The 24,109-nt window shown below is 39.8% G+C and overlaps 1 protein-coding gene across 1 annotated transcript; it reads left to right on the top strand.

Annotated features, from left to right (window-relative positions):
- The first annotated feature begins 249 nt into the window (after window positions 1–249).
- Window positions 250–22,122, top strand: sipa1 (signal-induced proliferation-associated 1). Its single transcript, XM_014032392.1, has 15 exons — window positions 250–1,841; window positions 2,923–3,047; window positions 3,150–3,338; window positions 4,593–4,767; window positions 5,066–5,169; window positions 7,346–7,503; window positions 8,237–8,843; window positions 8,910–9,184; window positions 10,194–10,586; window positions 13,110–13,236; window positions 13,346–13,478; window positions 14,483–14,581; window positions 15,704–15,776; window positions 17,548–17,626; window positions 20,629–22,122. Exons 1-15 carry the CDS (start codon window positions 728–730, stop codon window positions 20,770–20,772), a joined length of 3,795 nt encoding a protein of 1,264 aa, XP_013887846.1. The 5' UTR covers window positions 250–727; the 3' UTR covers window positions 20,773–22,122.
- Window positions 22,123–24,109: the final 1,987 nt, after the last annotated feature.

Genomic DNA, 24,109 nt, shown 5'->3' with positions numbered 1-24,109 from the left:
AAAATATACAAAATTGAAAGMGTTTTTGCTCAATATCTTTTTTGTTGTTGTTGCTGCTCAAAAAGTGATTCAAAATCTAATTAATTTTATCTTAGCTGTGGTAATTTACTAGATAAAAACAGAAGTTTTGAATGATGGATTGACTTGTCACTGGTTAAGCTGAAAACTGTTGATTGTGGTCTCCAGCTGAGGTTTTGGAGCATCCCCCTTTAAAACTGTATTTTTTTGTCTTTTCTTTTTTACAGGTGGCCAGTGTATGAAGGCTGCAGGCACTGAGGAGTGCAAACCCACGAATGCCATGTTGGACGAGTCGATACAAACAGAGCCTCTCCTCCAAGGAGGACATAGACACAGGCTCCAGTGATGATCTTCTCATCCTCACGCCACTGCAGCGAGCAACCCACACCTAAACCCYGGCCAGTGCACATGTGGATGGACCCGTCCAGCGAGCTCCAACACATTTTCTCCTCTGCCAGTCCCACTCATCAACTCACTGACAAAGTGTGGCGTCTCTCATCTATGAGAGCCCAAAGGGTGAAAGAGTTCTTCCATCTTAAGTGGTGTGAATGAGACTACATTTGTTGATTTCACTTAGCTGGTTTTTCATTTTCATGCACAGCCTCTTCATTTCACACCAGCACCACAGAGAGCGGGATAAAAAGTTAACTGGGACAGCAGAAAGCTCYAGGGAATAGATCATTAGATTGGAGTCACTTTCTCAGGCACAATGCAGTCCGATGACTTCTTCATCCGCAAGTTCCGCCGTCARAACGTGCGGCCRCCTATTGCCGCTGTCAATTTTGACCCCAAACGGGAGACAAGTGTGGTGGAGTGGCCCCCCAGGAGGGCTGGAGACGGTGCTGATGCAGACAGCCTCACTCCGAGCTGTGTGGGATTGACACTGAAGTCAGTGGGGCGGGGCCACATCATGCAGAGGAGTAACAGCGATGTGACTCTGGGAGACTTGGATTCCTCCGGGAAATCAATGGGGAAAATAGTCCGAATGGTCGGTAACAAAGTGGGCGTGGGGTCTCAGAGGGACTCAGGTGTGCTGCTGCACAGGGAATACGGCAGCCTGTCGTCGCTAGAGAGACAAAGTCAAGCCCAGGAKCCGAGTGCAGACGGCCAGGGGCCCTTGAGTCCAAACGCACTGCGCTTCAAAGACCCCTTTCTGCTTCTAGGATTGCACGAAAACCCTCCAGAGCCTGACAGCTTCTTTCGAGGTCTGTCTGCTTCTGCAGGAGACTCCCACAAACCGGATAAACCACCAAAGCCTGAAGGTCTGAGTAAAAAGTCTAAACCTACTCCCCCTCAGGTCCTTCAGCCAGGTCCGTACGACAACCTCGGAGGAGGAGCTTGGGTGAGGAACTTTGCCCACTACGAYGTTCAGAGCATCCTGTTCGACCTGACGGAGGTGGCCACGAACAGAGACAGCATCGGGCGCAAAAAGAACATCACCTCCGGGGCCTCCGCTGCCTCCCAGCTCCGCCCCCTCTCCCAGTCCACCCCCTCCCTGCCCGCGCAGGGTGGGGGGAGCAACGGGACGAACGCCGACGACCCCGAGCAGTCGCTGCTGCTGGACGAAGGTGACGGCAACGACAACGAGCTCCTCCTCAGCTGTCCCCACTTCCGCAACGAGACGGGAGGAGAGGAGCAGGTGGGTCTGGGTGGATCCTCTGGCAGGAGGGGGCTCTGGTCCAGCCTCCGGACCCCCAACGATGCTGTTTCCGTCCTGGAGGAACCCAGAGAGAGTCACGTCCAGCTGCAGGGCAAGAGCAACTACTTCATAGAGCACGCYGATCTGGGAGCTCATTACTACCGCAAATACTTCTACATGAAAGGTACACATGTTTATTTAGACTCTGAAACAATTTCCAGCTCAGCAACAGAGAGTAAAAAAAAAGATTCTTATAAATTTAAGTTACTGAGTTTCAGCTGAAATGTTCTGTGTGAAACTGGACTTTAAATGGGTTAAAAGTTGTTCCAAAGGCAAGATGAAAGTTTGGAAATACACAAGTTTTTCAAATGTAGTGTTCAGATGAAATATTTTTTAAATTTTGCTCTACCTCAGTATTTAATACTCAAGGTTAAGCCATGCAAGCTAAATGTGGGCAGGTTTTTTTTTTCTTTAGCCTTAACTCTCCCAACTGAATTTTTACTGGACTGAGTTGAAAATTATTCTATCCATCTACAAAACCCTGAAACTGAGCAACGGCTGCAGAATATACAGKAATCATGTTGATAAATTAAAGCTGCAGGTTTGAAATTGTTCTTTTAGATTAGTAATGTAAAGTTATTTAATTTTGCATAACAAACAAGTCAGAAAATCTAGTAAACCAGTCTTCAAAGCTAAAAAAAACAGCATTCATTTATCATAAAAAAGGAGTAATTGTTTAATAAGCAGTTATAAAAAAAATTGTTTTAACAAAAACATTTCTGCACATTTTAGTTTAAAATACTTAGTAATGGCTTTAAAATGAAGGTTAGTAATTCAGTAAGGTATTATCAAATTCTTAGATTTCATTTAAGTCTGTGTGAGACTTTATTGTGTTCAAACTCAATCTAATTCAATTTTAATATATTTGCACTACTTCCAGATTGTGCACAAAAAATAATCACGTCCATGTTATTGGATGTTAGTTAATTTTATTGTTTTATTTTGTATTTTAACTATTTAAGGGTTGCATTTTTATTTTGTTTGTGATCGATACAAACCTTTTTCCTAATACAGTTAGATACATATTCTTGAAAATAGAGTTCTGTAAGTTTTATTTTTTATTTAATAAAATGTAACACACTGAGTTTTGTGTGAGCTCCATAATGAGCCTCATATTTTAAGTCTGGACAGTTTTAATTTTCTCGCCCAGTGGGAGACCTGCTTAGTTGCACCTCTCATTATTATTTCTGCGATTTTTATTACAGAACACCAGAATTTCTTTGGGATCGACGATCGCCTCGGTCCAGTGGCCATCAGCTTCCGACGAGAGGAGAAAGAAGGGTCCAGCGGCGCTCAGTACAACTACAGAATCATCTTTCGCACCACAGAGGTACACGTTTCTTTTTTCTTCTTTTCGTGCTCTTCAGTTTCAGAATSTGTGAAAATAATTGGACCTTTGGGTGGTCTGACGCTGGGCGAACCCTCTCCTCAGATGAAGACTCTGCGAGGTTCCATCTTGGAGGAGTCGGTGCCCTCTGCCGCTCGCCACACCACCCCCCGAGGTCTGTCCCCCAAACGGCTGCTGGAGTTCATCATGCCTGAACTCAACCTGCACTGCCTTCGCTTGGCCTCCAACTCCCCGAAGGTCCGGGACACCCTGCTCAAGCTGGATGAACAGGGGGTGAGTAACGGCGCAACTCTGAGGCTGGACACCAAAACWGAGTCAAATAATATCAGATAGATTTATTAAATTTATTACTTTAAAGGGATAGCCTACATTGTTTCATGTGGAGTTCAGTGGAAAAGTTATGAACAGTTAATATCTTACCTGCTGTTGATCAGCCTCAGTTTTGAAAAATGAGTTTAATTAGCGCAGCTAATTTAGCATTACATGATTATTTACGTAAAAGTCTATGACTATTTTAATATTTCTGCAAGAATAGTTGTGTAATGTAAAACTGGCAGCAATGCATATTTAAAAAATAGTGTTTGCTTAAAACAGTAAAACGTTTGAGATTGAAAATAATTTAAGATAGCTGCACTTTAATGTTGGCTCCACTCAGATTTACCATTAACTCATCAATACACTCAGAAATAAACATTTATTTTATTCAAACTGAGGTCAAAGAGCTACCTACAGCAGATAAGAAATTAATTAGTCATAAGCTTTCCATAGAACCCCACTTTAAAACACCAGAATTTAACTTAATTTTGATTAAAGCTACTTATTTTCAATAAAACTTGAGTCAGGTTTTGTTTTATTCATTTTTTAGTTGTCTGTTAATTTTCAAAATAAAAGTAAAAATTCAAAAAAGTCTTGTATTGTTCTGTAAAACAGTATTGAAAATCAAGCAAATAAAAGGACAAAAGGACAGAAAATTTTAAATAATGAGTYTGAAATTATTGAAATTTGAGACCAWTTGTCCMAAAAGTCAAAATGCATTTCATCTGGTTTTAAAAACCTTTGATTTACAGCTCATTATCATTTTTATTGCAGAAGTTGTAAACTAGTTTGTTGTTCTCACTGAACTGTCAGCAGCTTTCACCTTTTGTGGTTAACTTGTTGAAAAAAAAGTTTGATTTTCGATATTACACCCCTACTTGATACGCAAATATCAAAAAGCAGAGGGGTATAGTAACTAAGTAATAAAAAGTATTTTTAATCATAACTTTTTCTTTTATTTTGTTCCATTCAAAACTTAAAAATATTTTTACTTATTTACTTTAAAATTTAACACCTAGTTATAAGTTTAAATATAACAAGAACTCATCATGAAAACAGTTGTTTATGCACAAAAAATGTCAATTTAACCAAGTTATGTCTTACATTTACTTTCCTGATTGTTGTAAGCAGTTTTATGACTTACTTAAAACTTTTCTTATCAGTGAAAATGTTTTTTTAAACTTTATTTAATTATTTGTCCATTCTGTGCAGCTGAATTTCCAGAGGAAGGTTGGTGTGATGTACTGCCGCGCCGGGCAGAGCTCGGAGGAAGACATGTACAACAACGAGAGCTCCGGGCCGGCGTTCGAAGAGTTCCTGGATCTGCTGGGAGAGCGGGTGCGACTGAAGGGCTGGGAGAAATACCGAGCTCAGCTGGATAACAAGAGTGAGCTGAAAACACACGCCCTGCACCCGACTCGATTAGCTGCATCACGCTTTGTCGCAGTGCCGTTATCCGAAGGGCATCAGTGTGTCTGTGAAAGCCTGAGATAACGGTTATCTGGCCACATGTAATCTGAGTAATGCCTGCAAAATGGCATAGTCACTGCTGATTATCTCCGAGCTGCTTCCTTCACTGGGACAGATTTCAGTCTGGCTCAATCTGTGCTCAGCTTCCAATTCAGAGATGATCTTTAAATTTGTTGTTATTTTTGTGTGTGTGTGATGTTATTATGGATTTGCAGCGGACTCCACTGGAACACATTCCCTCTACACTCGCTACCAGGACTACGAGATTATGTTCCACGTGTCAACAATGCTCCCCTATACCTCCAACAACACGCAGCAGGTAAAACAAACCTAACAGAYGCGACAAATGGGTTCGTTTTCCTGCTCTCTGTGTTGCAAAATCACTTTCAAAACTATGTCAAACTCTTTGTTTTCACTAAAAGTCTTTAACAAAGTTGCATCAGTTTRTGTAACCTTTGTTCCACCTGTCTGTTCAGACTCAGATGCTTTGTCAAAACTTTAGAAAAAGCTTCTGTACTCAGAAATAAGCATGACATAAAAAATAAATCCTACCTCGCAGTTTTCACTCCCACCTTCACGGTTTTCACTGTTGCCTCACAGTCTTCTTCCTGTTCAGCTGGCTGTGCAGTCTGTGGTTTCAGCCTGTTTGCTGTCATTTGGGAGGAAATTGAAACAACTCACTGACAAAGATTCAAGGCTAAAATGAAATCTAAAAGGCTACAGCTTCAAAACTTCTCAAAAGATGTTTAAAAAAATCTACTTCAAAAATATTATTAGTCATAAAAACTAGTTTCATAAAGAATTGTGATTTTTATTATTATTTTTTTGTAAGTAGATAGATTACACCTTTTTTCAGGTTGACAGTTTCCTTATACCTAATTAAAATGTCTGAGTGATTTTAAACTAGTACCAAAGCTCTCTCTTTGTATTTTCATCCCATTGATTGCAGTCATGTTCAGGAAGTACACAGAGCCACTCAACCCTACTTCTCTTTCCACTGAGAGCTGTTTCTCTTAATAGATCATTCCTACAACTTTCAGCTGCCATTGAAAGCCCAATCTTTTGACACAAATTACATCAAAGTGTGTTTTTGCCATATAATAGAGCATTTGCCTCAAGTTCAAGAATCTTTATTATCCCAGAGAGACAATTTGTTTCACAGTTAGCAGACATGGGAGCACTAAAATAACAGTACAAAATAAAAAACCACCAATGTTTGTTAGGAAGTCTAATTGCTGCAGTGATTAATTCATTTTTACTCTATGTCCCTTTTCCACTAGCGTCTCTACAGCACAGTTCGACTTGGCTCTCTATGTTCCGAGGCTTTTCCACTAGCAAGGATTCGTGGAACCAGACCCTTTTTTTTAAGCTTAGTTCAGTGTGGTTCCAAGTGTACCATGTTTGCCTGAAAACGTAATGTTACAAGACTGTTGGTCACTGATTGGTTAGAGGGTGGAGTCACAAGAGCTACTCACACAACAACCTGATCTGCCATTTGCACTAACAATGCTAGCATGTCCTCCATTGTTGCATGTCTTTTTGGGGTCTTCTTCTTCTACTATGTTTAATGGTGGCTGACAAATAGCTTAATGGAACATAACCGCCACCAGCTGGTAAGGTGTGTGCCGTCAATTTTCAGACTCTGGGACCGCCTAGGGCTGCCAYGATTAGTYGATTAGTCGACGACTAATCGATTGTTTTTTTTGTACTGTACTTTTTTTCTCTCTCCAAACTGCTTTGACACCTTCCACTGCCACATCTRCCTTTCTGTCCTTGACACACATGCACAGTAGTGGTAACTGGGGTAGGCCGTGGACGTCACAAGACATTATACAGACAGGCTCTGGTATCATGGCTACCTGGCAACGGAGCTCAAAAGTGTGGGATCATTTTAAGAAAATGAAAGAGAAACCTGTGTAATATCTGCAGAGCAGAACTTACCTTCCACAGCAATTGTTTTTAGTTAGCATATAGCTAAAATCTAACAATGGTTATATAATAGCAGCTGCATTCTGGCACGATAAGTTATGTTTTATATTCAATTAAAATATGATCCAATTAGTCGACTAATCAAAAAAATAATCGGATTAATCTATTATAAAAATAATCGTTTGTGGCAGTCCTAGGACCACCCAACTTTAACATAAACCCACCCACTAGAGCTGTTACTGAATTACTATAGAAAACCACCCGATTTGTGTTGAACAGCCTAGAATTCCTTGATAAAATGCATTTTGCCTGCAGCATAGCCATCAAAATATGTGTTGTAGATTAATCTCTACAGCCACACCAAATTTTAGCTTAGTATCTGTGAAACTGACTTGTAGCTGTTTTTGTGTTGGCTAATGCTTATTAACTGTGGCTGGCATATTGAAAGGAGATGTTCTGTCAAGTTTAAACCTAAAATGTAGGTGTATGTTGCTMGATGATTTCTTTGTTTTTATTCTAATATGTTAGTTTATTTCACRTCCCTTTGTGTTTGTGTTTCATCTCAGCTGCTGAGGAAACGACACATCGGTAACGACATCGTGACAATCGTGTTCCAGGAGCCGGGCGCTCTGCCCTTCACCCCCAAGTCCATCCGTTCCCATTTTCAGCACGTCTTCATCATTATTCAGGTCCACGAGCCMGGCACTGAAAACACACATTACAGGTCTGTATTGATTGTATCGTYTCATGCAACAAGTCGCACGTATTTAGGTGTTTTTGTAGAAGTTAAACTGAAGCATGAAGGCAACATAAAATAAGATGTGAAAATGTTTTGTTCCAGTGCAGGTAGATAGTTTAAAGGCAAAATCCATTTTTTTAAGCTGGTAAATATATTTTGTTGTGTACTTGGAGTCTCTCCTGGTGCTGCGTAGATATCTTTATATACTGTTTGGGTCATATTTTCCAACCTGTTCAGTTTTCTCTATTTTCGATTTCTGAACTGAATCAAGTAATTTTTACAGAACAGCTAAATATAGTTTAAACTTACATCTGCAATTTGATCATCTTCATTCTCCTCTGGCTCTTTTAGTTTGTAAATAAAAGTCATAAACCTCTCTATCAAATTAGAATCAACCGCTCTGGAAGCTGGAGGGGGTGAAGCTCTTCATTTGGTTTTAAAGAGACAGCCTCAAAACGAGTTGATCTGAAACTCACCTCAGAAATGGGGTAAAAAAGGGGCTTGTGGAGTTACAATCCACAAACCAAAGCATTGCAGTTCCACTTTATATAGACCCCAACTGAATGATTTAAATGCGAGAAGGATTTAAATGCATCAAATGTCTCTACTGTAGGGGTTACAACCACATACCAAAGACTGTATAACCCTGCTGCTGAAAACAAGACAGAAATTGAACATTTCTGCTCTGCCTCTGCCTCTTTTTCWCCTTTCCTCTCAGGGTGGCTGTGACACGCTCTAAAGACATCCCATTATTTGGTCCTCTGTTCCCAAAGGGTGCGCGCTTCCCTCGGTCGGCCGCCTTCAGGGACTTCCTCCTGGCGAAGGTGGTGAACGCCGAAAACGCCGCGGAGAAGTCCGAGAAGTTCCGCTCCATGGCCACCCGCACGAGGCAGGAGTACCTGAAGGACCTGGCGGAGAACTACGTGACCACCACGCCCATCGACTCCTCCACCAAGTTCCCCCTGCTCTCTCTCGGCAGCAAGCGGAAAGACAAGCTGAAGGGCGCCAAAGGAGCCGAGCTGCACAGCGCCGGCGCGCTGGTGTGGGCTGTGGTGGTCAACAGAGAGGATGAGTGGGAGGCAGGAGAGCGCAAGCTGCCCTGCCTGCTGGGGGTGTCGGCGGAGTCGGTGGTGCTCATCGAGAGGTGCAGTCGCAGGGTGGTGTTTAACTGTTCCTGCCGGGACGTTATCGGTTGGAAGGTGGTCACAGAGTCGAAAGAGGGGGGGCCTTGCTTGGATATCTTCTATGAGCGTGGAGAGTCCGTGTCAATCAGCGTGTTAGAGAGCCAAGCAGAGGATCTTAAAGAGATGGTGCAAAGGCTTGAGGTAGGTGGGTGCACTCATGGTTGAAGTTCTGCATGGAGAGCCACGTCTGATCCTTTCATCCCGCAGCTCGTCACACGAGGCTGCGAGGCGCTGGAGGTCATCCCCCTGCGGGATGGAGTGGGGCAGCCCGGCTTCCTGATGAACGAGGAGGGCTTCGTGACAGAGCTGCAGAGGTTCTGCTACGCAGAGAGCGGCGGCCTGCAGCTCTGGGCCCGCGTGGTGAGGCTCTGCGGACACTCCCTGGTTCACCTGAGCTCCGAGGAGAGGACCAGGCTGCTCCGCACCGCGCACAAGATCCACATCACCGTCATCCCACCGGACGAGAACGGTAAACCTCGAAGGTAGGCGATATTCGAGTCAGGAGGACGACGGACGAGCGGGACAAGAGTCACTCAGAGGTCACGGCTCACTCTGCTGTTAATGACGGGCTGCGGTCCAGTTAATCCCTTATATTGATGTTTAATCACAGCGACAGCCTGCAACTTCACACTCAGCTGAAATCAGGGAAACAACAGAACCAGCTGTGGACTGAGCTGAACCTTCATTAATCTGGACACATCTGCTGCTCAAAACAGCAGAATTATCCTCAGAGAAACCCACAGATTTATTTATATTTCTGCCCTGAATGCCTCATTCTGTGGCAAAAAGCCCAAACCGTCACAATGATGTCATATTTTCTGGCAGAAAATGCTTTTTAAAGAATATTATGTATATTTYTTTAGTCTCATTTTGATTTTGTGACTGTTGTTTTCCCATTTGTTTTTATTTTCATACTTTGACTTTTTTATTTTATACAAATATTATCCACAAAGAAATACAAATACACTAAAATTTCTTTCAAATGTTATCTTTAAAATCTGCTTTATTTATTTGCTCTATTTTTATCTTGTTTTGATATTCCTAGTTTTTAGCTACTGTTCTACTATTTTTGTTTTAGATACCTTTTTRTTAAATTTTTTCTCATGTTTTACTACTTTTAGTTCAATCATTTTGCTTTTTTTAGCTACAATTTTGCTCCTTTTAGTTAGCATTCTATTTATTTTAGTGTGTAGCTAATTGTGTAGCTGTTTTTAAACTTAGCTAGCATAATGCTTTTTTTAGTTTTTAGTGTCATGGCTCCTTAAGCTGTTAGCTAATGTTTTGTTTCTTTTAGCATTTAGCTACTGTTTTGGTGTTTTTGTCTTTTAGCTAACATTCTTACCTCCTATAGCTACTGTTTTTTGTTTTTGTTTTGTTTTTTGCACCCAGCATTCAGCCTGCATTTCTACAGAAAAGGTTAATTTTTCTTGTTTATTTTTKTGTTTAATACACCTGTTCATACAAAGCATGCTTTGTTTTCGTGCTCTGCAGAAGTTTTGCAGAACTGTACCAGAAAGCCATCAAAGATGCAGAATGCAAGCCGGGCGAGAATCAGTCAGGAGAGGCCTGGGTGGTGGACGAGAGGGAAGACGGGCAGGAGGAAGAGGAGGAGCGGGCGATAGACGAAGAGCTAAAGACGGACGAGGTCGAAGAGGTGGAGCTCATGGAGGTGCAGCTGGAGACAGACGGCGGTGAAGAACYGACGTGTGATAAAGATCAGAACGAGGACACTTACACGCTCCTCATGCCGTCCGCTTTACCTTTACTGAGGGCCACGTCGCTGCAGGACCAACCGGCCAATCAGAGCCAGGAGAGCAGCGCCTCCCTGCTCCCCCGCAGCCTGTCTCTGGAGAGACAGCTGTCCTACACAGATACATGTGATGGGTGAGTGCTACTAAAGCTAACAATACCTCCACCATTTCACTAAACTAATGCAGAGATTTTAAACTTAAAAAATTATTGTTTATCACATAAAAAGCCTTCAGTTTACAAGTTTTTGATCTGAAAAGTAAAACATTACTTTCATTTTCATTCAAAACTGCCAACTTATAAAAAACTGGAGCTCAGTCTGTGTACCTCTTGGTTATTCTATTTGGTACCACTTTACAATAAGGTGCATCTTATAGATGGCTTATAAATACTTTATAGATAAGTTATTAATTCATCTGTAAACACTTTATAAATCATTAATAAGTGTTTATTATGCATTATTTAGGGATGAGAAAGAGACAAAACTGTCTGATTTCTTGCCAAACAGTAATCCAAATCTGTTCTTGTACATATTACATTTAAGGTGCTATATTAAATATTTCAGACCAGGTAATAATGAATTGGAAACACATATATTACATATAATATTGTACTGTAATATATATATCCACAATTATCAAAGGGAGCCTTATTGTAAAATGTAAGACTGTACACTATTTATAAGGCGCCCCTTATGACATTTATACACATTTATTAATCATTAATAGTGTACCTAYGGTAACCATGTGTTTCCAATACATTATTGTGTTTACAAGGTAGTAACCCAGTGTGAAATGTTTAATATAACACTTTATAATATATGAACAGATTTTGATCACTATTTGGCATCAAACCAGACAGTTTTGTCTCTTTCTTGTTCTTAATTAATGCACATAAACACTTATTAATGATTTATAAAGTGTTTACAGATGAATTAATAACCTATCTATAAACTATTTATAATTTGTAATCTATAAACTATTTATTTCAATCTATAAGGGGAGCCTTATTGTAAAGTGGTGCCTTCTATTTTCATTTTATACTCCAAAAAATGGGAAATGGTCTGTCGTATTTTTGTCAAACCAGAAGTTTAACAGTCATTCTCAGACCGTTTAGAGCTAATTAAATAACTTTTTAATAACAGGTGGCTGCCTGTAAATAAATAAATAAATAAATAAATGCTTGGTAACTACATTTGTATTTCTTCAACCAACTACAGACTGTATTTTTTATTATTATCACTAGTCTAGCTAATGTCTTTTAAAAATCTATTTATTTAGCTCCACCTTAGATGTTCTGATGGGATGAATAACCATGTTTTACTTTATAACTAGCTAACTAAAGTGAAATTAACTACCAGGCAGCCACACTGAATACACTTTATCTAACTAGTTTGACATTTCTTCACCAGGTGTCAGTTTATCACAGATGTAAACTGTTTCCTGGAGCTTCTGGTGTTTTTAGCTCATGAAGCTTTTCTTCAGGAGGTTCATGGTGTGAAACTTAAAGCTGCAGCAGGTTCCACAGGACAGTGTTGAGTTGCCTTTCAGCAATGTTAAACCTTTGTTTGCAGAAAAATAAAAAGACAGTTTTTCTGTTTTTTTAGTATAAAATGCAAATAGAATATCCATCTAATTTTCGTTTTCAATATTTGTTTTTAAAACAAAAACTAATGACCAAAAAGTACCTAGATTTCCCTTTTTTGTGACTTTTTAAATTAAATTAATTTTTTTATAAAGCCACAAAAGAAAGAACATTTGACGTTCTTTTAGTTTATCTCCTTTTTAAAAAAAAGTTATTAAATAATCAGGATGGTATGAGGAGTCTGATCAAATAAATAGTTTTTGTTTTGGACAAAATGCTTTAAAAATTGCCCAAACTCAAATATGTGTAACAGAACASTGCTTCTAACCGATGACGCATAAATGCTGCGCTTTTTTTTGTGTGTGTGTGACTGTTTGTGATCAGTTTACTTCCCTTTTACTGATAACACTTGTGTTCACTGCAAAACTTTTCTCAGCATGTTTTTTTAGCGATTTACTGAAAACAGCTTGTTATCAGTTTGCTCACAATTAAAGCAGAAGACTTTAAAACACTTTACAGGTCATGAGTTGTAGTTAAAACAACAAGAGGAAATGTGTGAATTTTATCTTATTATTTTAGTTAAGTGAGTGAGTGCTTCGCTCTTACAGCATTTCACTGAATGACAGTAATACAGAAAACTGCTCTAAGCAAAGGTTTGCAGAGCATGACGGAACACATTTGAGGAAGTAGGAAGTCTGCAGCTTACAGTTCGGTTAGCTGAGCCTTCATCTGTGAACGATCAGGCACCTTTATGTGAAAATATGACAACATGAATGCAGATTTGTTCTCAATGGATTGTTTATCAGCGTAATAATTTACAGTGTGCTTTTACATTGATCCTGTTTTTGTAGGTAAACAGAAGTATTTTAGTTACAGCTGGTCATAAAGTGAGCTAATTTTTTTATTTAAAGACTAACTACAACAGGAGACAAAAACTGTGCAGATTTTGTTTTCTACATTGTAAATTTTATTTTGTGTTCCTGTTTTTGGTTTTGACCCCTTGATTAGCTCAAAATGTTTTATATTTTTTTGTTACCCCGTTAACATCTCCCTCCCTGCCTTCCTGATGGACAGACACATGTATGACAACGTGGGGTTGAAACTGGACCCCCACGTCTACGAGAACGTCAGGGAGCTGAAGGACGCCACGCCCGATCTGATTCTGGCTGTCAAACCCAAGGTTCCTGTGGAGGACGAGCAGGTGACACCCCTCCCCCACAAAAAAAAGAAAAAAAAAACACCACACACAGACGCCTGTGTGACTTTTCCTCTGCGTTGTTTCCTCTTTAATCTCTGTTTCTGTCCTGTAGTTCAGAGGCGCCGAGTTTGATGACGACAGAGCTTCAGCGAGTGACTTGTCTCTCTCGTCTTCCCGGCTGTCAAGTGTCGACCGAGCTGAAAGAAACTCACGAGCCCTGAGTCTTCATAACTCCATCACCAAAAGTAAGAGCTCTTTTACACAGTTTCAGATGAATATTTGTACATTTATATGGTTTTAAGTGTATTTACGCTGTTCGGTTCTGTTCAAATGGACAGAGGAAGAAAAGGAAAACATTTTGTTGTAAGGTCATAGGAATCATTTGACCCTGATTATGAGTTCAACACAGCAGCTGGCACTGTTGCTCAAATGATACCAGAACAGGACGGCTATACATGTTGGCAAATCTGCCTAAAATGATCAACAAATWTCCAAGCTTTTTCTTTCCCTAAATCCCCTCTTTTTATTATCCGCCAGTCGTCTCTGCTCTTTGTTCTTTTTCTTTCACGCAGACTGCCGCTGAATGCGCTAATCTAATATCGCCCCTGCTCTGCTGCCACCCCCTGCCAGGGATGGGATAAAAGGGGGGGACAGATGGGTAGTGGGAGGGGTGGAGCTGTAGGCAGCCCCAAATCAAGGAACCCCTCTTCCACCATCTGCTCTGCCTCCGCTGAGGCTGAGAGACTCATCATTTAGCCACTAAAAGAGCGCGCTTGTTCTTCATCTCGTCAGWTTCCTCTGAGTTTTTGTGGGGGCGGTTTCTGAAATCTGGCGATTGTTTTTGGCTCTAGATTCTTTTTACAGAAAATCTGCAGCACTTAATGAATAAAATCATGTTTTTGTCACTAAATTCCTCAATTGAAGGATTTTAATAAGTTTTTAAAAGTCAAACAATTATGCAACTTATGTAAAAATCACTGCTTTGATTGATTTTCATCCACTACATCTAAACTGTTGACGCAATTTAAAGAAAAAAAATTTAAATATGTACACCAGATAGCAAAGCCCATCCATGATTTCACTTCCTGTGCTGCAGGCTGTGCTCATGTTTGACACAGCAGCTTCACCCAGTGGAGACTCTTTGTCAGTGCAGGACCAGACTTTTAGCCCCTCTGCAGTGAAACCCTGCAGAAACACAGAGGCACCGTGTGTCGTGGCAGAATAATACAGCTGAAGCTCTTTCTTGCAGTTCTCTCTGAGACCACAGATTCGACCGAGGAGGAGTGGCAGTCCATCGCTGACCTGGCGACGGCGTGCCGCAGCATCCTGGAGGCTCTGTCACGAGAGGGTGAGGACCGTTCACACACCTCTCATTCTGTTTTCACTGTAAATAAGCGCAGCTGGTTGGGACAAACTTTAACTCAAAGAGAAATGTTTCACTAATCTAACATTAAAATTTAATATTTTTATGTATTGATTAAAATATTGGCCCTCTGTTGTACAACCTCAGTTCCAAAGAAGTTGGGATGTTGTGTAAAAATAAAATCAGAATATGATGATTTGAAAATCCTTTTCAACCTATATTCCATTGAATACACTACAAATATTCTTTCCGTTTTTATTTATGTTTTACACAAAGTCCCAACTTCACTAGAATCAGGGTTGTATAAACAGTGTAAAACCTTTAAACCATGCCTAAATTCTTTACCATTTACAGCCAATGAGCCAGACATTTCTAGACTTTTAAAAAATATCATGATTAGTAGTTTTCCAGACTTCATGAAAATATTTTAAAGTTTTTCTTTGGATTTTGGATAGCTTTTTACTAATTTTCTGTYCAWTCTCCGTACCTGATATTCACAGTGTTGTGTGTAGTGTTGGTTTAAAAAAAGAAAAAATTGAAATAGTGGGGTACAACATTTTAAGTGACAGACCTAAAAATCAAATAAAAATCACTACAGCAGATGAACATTAAGGAAGTATTTCAGCTAACAGTTGAAATAACGTTTTTGAAAATCACTGTTGGTGCTAAAATATGATTTTATTTGATACTGTGATAGCTGTAGTGTTTTTTCATTAATTTGACTAAAGAAATTGGAAAAAAATGTATTTTTTGGCAGGTTGAAATGCCTTAAGATCCAAATTAAAAATGTTTTCTTTTTCTAAGTTGTCTGTTTTATGTCAACCCGACACAGGTTCATCTTTTGATTCTTCAAGGTTTTTCTACCTAAATGAGTCAAATATCAAAGTTAATTGGCTTAAAAACTAATACATCATTGTTCTGAAAAATGAGTAAAAATGAATGACAAAGAGAACAAACTTTAAACAGGTGTGTCAAAATATTGATCAAGCCCGTTTTAAAAGATTACAAGGAYGTCTGGCTTTTTGGAAGTAAACACAAAGAAACAAGGGATGGTTCAAGACTTTTGCACAGTTCTCTTCTCGTTCCTGATTATGTTTCTCCTCACAGACCGGAAAGCTGGCGATCCCTCTCAGGCAGGAACGGATCAGACTGATGGCAAGCTGAAGGACTTGAAGGACAGGTGAGTTCCAGTAAAGCTGGAGCCGTTCAGTCAGCTTCTCGTTTCTCTTTGTTCTTCGTCGACTCTGAAAGGTCCACCCCGTTGTTCCGCCACAGTTCTTTGGACCTCACTGGTTCCGTCCTGCTGTTTGAATCAAAGTGATGCCCTTCCTTTGTCAGCGGCCCGTCTGACTCATCGCCGTCGTTCTGTATCTCTCCAGCTCTGATCGATTTTATTTTGTCTTTGAATTTCTTTTTTAGCTCTTTGGTTGCCTTCGTCTCTTTTCATGTAAATGACTCATTGTGCAGAACAGCCCCCCCCCCCCCACACACACACACACACACACGCACACACACAATTTTCCTCTTCACATAAAATCCACTCGCATCACATCCATCTGAGCTCAAAAGATCAACACAAATCTCTGCAAAATATATATATATATTTAGTTTATTCTGGTGAAAGATAATATATATACTGGTTTCTTAAGGTCCAAACGTTTGTTTATTTATTGTATTACTGAAATGATTTTATTACTACAACTGATTAACTTTTAAACTCAACCCTAATTGAGATGGCTGCAACAAAATCATACATATAAACAGCTAAAACTCTTCCAGTTTAGCAAATATTGATTTAATGTTTGTTGTCATTGTGCTACGAGCACTACATTTAATGCTTTATGTCTTACTTAAACCACCCTGACTCTCTGTTAGCAAAACATCTTTGAAACAACTGGACAGATTTTGATAAAACTCTCAAAGTAATTACTGGTTCTACATCTACAACTGATTAACTTTTGGAGTCAGTCCAATTCAAGATGGCCGCCACAGTTAGTAGACGTTACTCAACACAAAAATGGCTACAATGCCATCGGTTTTACAGATGTTGAGCTAAAATGTGGCGTGGTAGCTGGGAGTCATTCACAACAAATACTCTGAGTGCTAACACATCGTCAGGATATCTGAGAAGGGGGTCTCTGCCGTCACTAAGTGGGAGTTTCTTGTTTTGTGGATGGAGTTTGTCCAAGACGTGACTGGGGGGACGTGTCTGTCAAAACAGCCAGAAAGCACCAATATTTTTAAAAAAAAATATCAATTTTAGTCATAACTCAAGACAGGAAGGTGCTAGTTGCACCAAATTAGAAGTTAATAAAATATATTTACATGTTCACAATGATTTTACTATTACATTACTTTGCATCTTTTAACTTGTCCCACAAGACACCTCCACTCACACAGACAAGAGACTCTCATCTCATAATATCGCATGAGACGTCATTATTAAGTTTGACCAAAATGACTGTAATTTTGCCCCCTTTTTTTTTTTTTTTGCATAAATTGGTTTTAGTTTTAAATTCTGGTGGGCATTCCTTCAAGGAGTGCAAGACCTTTAAGTCTTTATGTATTTGTAGGTCATTGCTTCTGCAGTCTGCGGTGTGGAGTCATTATTTATAACTGCAGTCTGGAGAAATGCAGCTCAGGAGGAGAGCAATCACTAAGAGTGGCATTGCTTGTCAGACATGGCAATTACTGTAAATTAATCTCCGCGTGTTCCGGGTTTCATTCAAGGTAGTGTGGACAAATTCTTGACAACWATCAGACTAATTGGAAAAAGTTAAAGAGGGTGTGTTATTACGGAGAACTTTGTCTTCCTTCAGAACGGTTTCATTAATGTGATTGGTGTGGAGTGAAACGGCCTCGCTCGGCCCTTTGGTTTCCACCCACATGTTCRGCGACGGCCGCAGAGAGAACCTCGGCTCATAAAACACCCCTGTGTTTCTCCGCTGCAGCGACTCTCCCGGCCACCTGGAGGAGAAGGTGTCGCAGCTGGAGTCCATGCTGAAGAAGCTGCAAGACGACCTGCAAAAGGTGCTTTGACTTCCGTGAATGTTACTCCCTGTAAATATGTTTTCTAGCTCCTCTAGAAAGTCAGCAGGTAGGAAAAAAAAAACAACAAAAAACAAGTATTTACTTTGCTCAGCTTCCTTCGCCGGAGCGAGAAGGTTTCTATTTGCTGATGCAGCCGTGTGTTTACAAACTCTGCTGTCCACGCACCACCTCAGACCACTATAGAGATGTATAACCCCACCCCACCCCCCAAACACTTTGAAAAAAAAAAGAAGTTTATTTATTTATTGCTTTATGTACAGAAACAGTTGCAGATTTTTGTATTTTGCAGTACAGTTTGATTTTACATGTATTTATGAGAACTCCTGCTGTTATTTCTTTTATTTTTCCTGCACATTTTCACCAAACACAAATCTGTGTTGCTCTGTTTTATCCTTCCTGTCAATGCCTCCGAACAACTGTATGTGATGAACTCAAAGGCTTCTTTTGGACACTGAATGCAGCTGCCTTAAAAAAAACTATGATTCTCAGCACAAAGTCTGCTTGTTTTTCCCACAACCTTCAGTCTTGTTTTTTCATAGCCTTACTGAACAGATGGAGTTGCTCTGTCAGCCGCAGACAAGCGGACCGTGTGTTGAGAATAGATTGTTGCCAATACTGTCTGTGTGTGTTTGTGTGTGTGTGTGTGTGTGTGTCTATGTACGTAGAATGCATGATATTTCTCTCAACTTTGTGACGCATTTTCTATTTTGAAGTTCTTGATTAGTACTGTTACTAATTAGTTGCTCATCTCTTAACTTTAACTCAAKTTGAAAGACAACAAAACTCACTTTGACGTATTTATTTTACAAACTAGATTCCCTAAAACGAGGAGACCCTGTGTAGAACGTGACTAAAAATAAAACAAAATGTCAAACATTTTCAGTGAAAAATTCACATCTTTCTAGGAAATATCATTTTGATTCTGATGCCAGCATTATGTTGCCATATCAATGGGATGAGAGGAAAACTAAATAAAATAACATGAATATCGCACGAATTCGTTTGCAGTAGCTTGTTTGTGGGAATAAAAAGAAGAGAAGTAGTGATGTGACTGATTTATCTTGATAAAACATTTCATGCATGAATTTTAGGGATTTTAAAACTATGTTGAAAAAAAAGGTTGAGAAYTAAACTAAAGCAGTTGTTGCATCGAATCAGAAACGCTTGTGAAAATCGCCATCAGTGAATAAACTGTACCCACGTAGCAAAATTAGTCTGGCCCAGTTCTGCTCCATACAATTCACTAACATTTGATCCAGATACAACAAATAAACCTTTTACTGTATCCTGTTAATTTCTCTTTTAAGTGGTGTCACATTTGTAAGGAACATGCATTTCTGGGTTGAGCAACAGAGCTGAGTAAGTGAGTTGTACACGTGAAAAATTTGCCAAATCCTTTCTGTCAATCAGTTTGTTTTTCTGTTATTGACACTTGTTTTGAGCTTCTCACTGCAAAAACTGTCCATCTAACCAAGTTTTAAAACCTTATATCCAGCCAAAAAGTCTTTTTGATCTTGTTTTGAGACTGATTTACTAAACAAGAACTGATTGTGTAAGAATAATAATCTTGTTTTCAGAATGTGTAAGATTATTTGTCTTGTTAGTCTGAAAAATTTGACTCAAATTCAGTCAAAAATTTCTGCCAACGGAGTAAGAAAATTTTACTTGGTAAKATTCTTGAAATAAGAAAAAAAAATTGAGTCAAATCAAGTATTTCAAGAATCTTACCAAGTCAATTTTTCTTACTCCATTGGCAGAAATTTATGACTAAATTTGAGTCAAATTTTCAGGCTAACAAGACAAATAATCTTACACATTCTGAAAACAAGATTATTTTTCTTACACATTCAGTTCTTGTTTAGTAAATCAGTCTGAAAACAAGATCAAAAAGAATTTTTGGCTGAATATAAGGYTTTAAAACTTGGTTAGATGGACATTTTTTGCAATGCAGGTGCTTCTATAAGATTTATTACCAAGAAGCATTGTTACAACAAATAAATAATCTACCAAACACACATTTACTTACTTTTTGTGCCAAGTGAAACCATTTAGAGAAAATATCTGCAAGGAGTCCATAATAGTTGAGGGTAATCTGGTGTTTTTTATGAGTTAGTGACAAACATGGAGCCGTTCTCTAACACCTCCATCCATACAGGTTTTGTTGCAACATATAAGCAGATATTTTTATATTCTTTCTTACTACAGCGAAACACTATTTTTATAAACATTTACATCTCCACTTTCATACTAATTGTTCACAACATACCTAGTTTATCTAAATCCTTGTTCCATTGTTTTCAAACTTTGCTGGCATCATATTAAAATGAAATTAACTTTTTGATAAATGATCTAATGTTTTACCCTTTAAGGTCTATTAGAGCTGAATTTCAGAAATCATTTAAAGTTTTTTTAATCCCTGTTTTATTCTTACTTACCTTTTACACAGTGCTCCATCTTCAAATGTGACGATTTGCTGCTTTTCTCTGTTTTATAACAAAGAACCTGAAGATATCACCTTGGACTTTGAAAACTTGTCATTGTGTTTCTATCGATTTTTTTTTACATTTTATCAATGAAAAAATGAAAATAGTCATTAAACTGTTCAGTCACAACAATAATCGTTAGTCGCAGCCTTACTTGCTTTGTAACTGATAAAGGTGACCATCAGCCCTTAAAGCAGTGATTTTAATAAACTATATGCAACAGTAAAAATCAGCAAATGTTTGATTGTTTTCAGCCGATATATTTGAAGCGAACACATGCTCAGTTTTATTTTAAAAGTGCAGATTTGTGTGCAGTTTTTTGGGGTTGTGACGTTGTTCTCCCTGTGCTGCTGTGCGTCTCTCCGCTCTGGTTGTCACGTCTCCCTCTCGCACGCCGCGTCCACGCGTCGCCTTGTACCTGTCGCGCCTCCTCTCGTTCCTGCCACAGCAAATCTGAGCGACCGCTTTTGTTCTCTGTTGTGTGCCGATGTTTTGCAGGAGAAGGAGGACAAGGCGGTGCTGCAAGCCGAGGTGCAGAGCCTCAGGCAGAACAACCAGCGGCTGCAGGAGGAGTCGCAGAGCACAGTGGCCCGGCTCATCAAAGTCACTGAGCTGCTATGCAACGTCAACAAGCCCTGTTAGCCTCCCTGCTGCAAAACCCACGCAAACCGTCCAGTGCACTTCAACAGCCCCTAATTCTGATCGAAAGTAACACGATTACCACTCTCTGCTGAAGCAGGGAACCTTCCAGCTGGATGTAAAAGTCCAAAAAGAGAGAGAGAATAAAAAGATACAATCAGCATCCCTTGATTCACAGACAGACCAGCACAGGCGGCTGTCTTGGTGCGCTGTGCCAGAGTTCTTCACTGGTGTGTGTGTGTGTGTGTGCGTGCGTGCGTGTGTGTGTGTGCGTGCTTCAGATACTTGAAAAGCTCTGCTGAGTAGCACTTACATAGAAAGTGGCAATTAATTCTGAGCGGCACTGTATAGCATGTTTTACGGTGTCTTACCATGAAATGACCAAAAGTGTACATATCTATATAAGACGATCCAGTATCAGCAGTAATATATGTGAGTAGTAATGCTTCTCTTCTCTGTCGGACATGTAGTTGCAGTTTCTGAGTGTGGTTTCGTGCTGTGGAAGGCTGGAATGTGTAAAACGAAATATTAAATAAAAAGTTAMGTGACATTTACGAGCCTGTGGGCAGCCTTCTACTTGAAACGATGTAACGATGCTTACTGACTCGCCTCCGAGCGAGGTCTGTGATGTAAAAAAAACAAAAAAAACGTCTTTCTCTTCTCTCTTCAGTAGTACTGTATTTAAATGATGTCTTTAGGAAGAGACGACGGGGGAAAACAGGCGAGAAAAGGTCAAAAATGAACTCTTGGACATATGTTTAAAAAAATGGGGACCGTGGGGGGAAAAGGTTATACCTCTCCTGAAGACGCAGACTCTGGCAGGAAAGAACTGCTTCCTTCCACGACTGCCTGTAGCTGTTATCTTCTAACCTCATTACTGTAGCAGCCATATACTGTAGAAGATCTCCTCCTGCTGGTCTGAACCACTGAACGCCAAAACAGGCAAACTWTATTTTATTTTTATCAGCTGGCAAAATAGCTTTAGGTGTGTTGGAGGAAAAAAAAAGCAACTGGAAGTGGTGTTGAAATGCAGAATATTGTATTTAAAGATGTTTATGTCTTTGGCTTGAGAGTTATGTGTTATTCTTGCACCTTTTTTTTTKWTTTGTTTTGTTAAACYTCCACACAATTAAGGCACACTGGACACTTGGACAGTCTCTCCCCCTCAGTGCGAACGGACAAAGGCCTGCTGATGACAAACTGCTCRCCTGAACGGGCAGACGCCAAACGTCACTCAAACTCTGCCGTTTTTCTTGTACAAACTTCCTCCTGTAATTTTATTTTAGAGTCACTGTGAATAACTGGTACCAGCATTAAAACAACAACAAAAGATTAAATTGTGTGAAGATACTGCTGAGTTGTTTTACGGTGGTGTGTTTCTTTCTTTCTCCTTGTTTCGGCTCCACGTTTTCAAAAATAATCTGCCATAATTTGGGCGTCACATGCTTCATGACCTAACGTGGAGGTGCAAGAGTCTAAACCTGGTCACATGTAAAGTCTATACAGATGTTTGACAAATACCCACAAAGCAGATTATACTAAGACGTTTGTTTAGCTGACTTTGAAATATGATGGAGTGGTTGTGGAGGATGTTTGTCATTCTTAGGTTAGTTAGAGAGAAAATGGTGTCTGGAGGATTTGTGTGGATTATTAAGAAACAAAACAATTGAAGTTAAAAAGAAAAAAGTTCAAACAAAGTACTGATTTTCTGTCTTTGATTTCGAGAGATTGAGATGAAAACGCTGTCATCATCCAGGAGCTGGACCCGTGGACTCGGCGTCCGCGGGCCGGCCTCCTCCGTGCAGCGGCTGAAGTAAACCAGAGCTGTAAGCAGCCCTCTGGAGAGGGAGAAMGGTCTCTGAAAGTGGCGAGATGATTGGGGTCAGAGGTCACGGCTAAATCCGATTTGCTGAAAAGCAACGGAACATAAAAGTCAGTTGTGGCTGTAAGACGAAAGCACGAAGAAATATGCAGAATCACAAACTCACAGCAGWCTCCCAGAGCCCTGAAACACAAGGTTGTGGTGTATTTTAGTAAAAGGTGAATAAAATAAACATTTAGTTGTGTTTTTACCTGTTTTTTTTTTCCATCTAAACACAGAAGGCTGCAGCTCAAAGATAAGAACGGCTGAAATGATGTGAGATGAAATTGAGGTAAAATTTGTAGTGGAAATTATTTATCAATGACGTGAGTTAGAACCTTTTTAATAAAGAGTCGAGCTGTCTTTGCCAATTTATTTCCACAAGTCTGAAGGAATGAACCCCGAACACATTTATAYCCTCAAAGAGCAGACACTTTATCACATACAGAGATCACAGAAGAGTATTGAAACAATGTGTTATGATGAAACCAAAGCAGRACTGTTTGGTAGAAACACAACTCATCATGTTTGGAGGAGAGTAAATGCTGAGTTGCATCAAATGAACRCCATACCTGAAGCATGGAGGTGGTAACATCATGCTTTGGGGCTGCTTCTCTGCAAAAGGACCAGAACCACTGATCCGTGTACATGAAAGAATGAATGGGAGCGTGTATCGTGAGGTTTTGAGTGCAAACCTCCTTCCATCAGCAATTATAGAAGATGAAACATGACTGGGTCTTTCAGCATGGCCATGATCCCGAGCACACCACCAGGGCAACGGAGTGGCTTCGTAAGAAGCGTGTCAAAGTCCTGGAGTGGCCTAGCTAGTCTCCAGATCTCAACCCTGTTGAAAGTCCATGCTGCCCAGTGACAGCCTCAAAACATCACTGATCCAGAGGAGATCTGCGTGGAGGAATGGGCCGACGTACCAGCAACAGTGTGTGTCAAAGACCTTTGTTTGACCGCTGTCGTTCCCAACAAAGGATAAATAGCAAAGTATTGAGATTAACTTTTGTTTTTGAATAAATACTTATTTTCCACCATAATTTGAAAATAATTTCTTTAAAAAAATCAAACAATGTGATTTTATAGATGTTTTCTCATTTTGTCTCTCATAGTTGATGTCTAATTATGATTAGACAAGCCTCAAGTGGGAGAACTTGAACAATTGGTGGCTGACTATACTTTTTTCCTCACTGTGCCAAATGAAGGGCATAGTTTAATACAAATTATTCTCCATAAACTGATGTTAAATCTTTGAGATTTGGTTTTCTGTCCCACCGGCTGCTTATCTAAAGTTACCCAGGTGTAATTCTGTCCCCTGAACTGAATCCTGGCTTCTTTGAATGACAGGATTTAAACATTTATCTGTTTCCTCAGCATCAAAATGCATAAATGTCCTACATCTATAATCTTTGGCGCAATGAACAATTTTAAATCAATATATTGATGGAAATAAAAACAATTTGTTTTTTGTTA

Source organism: Austrofundulus limnaeus, unplaced genomic scaffold, assembly GCF_001266775.1.
Source record: "Austrofundulus limnaeus strain Quisiro unplaced genomic scaffold, Austrofundulus_limnaeus-1.0 Scaffold1440, whole genome shotgun sequence".
Lineage (NCBI taxonomy): Eukaryota > Metazoa > Chordata > Actinopteri > Cyprinodontiformes > Rivulidae > Austrofundulus > Austrofundulus limnaeus.
Note: the sequence above shows the minus strand (reverse complement) of the source record. Positions and strands in the feature narration are given on the sequence as shown.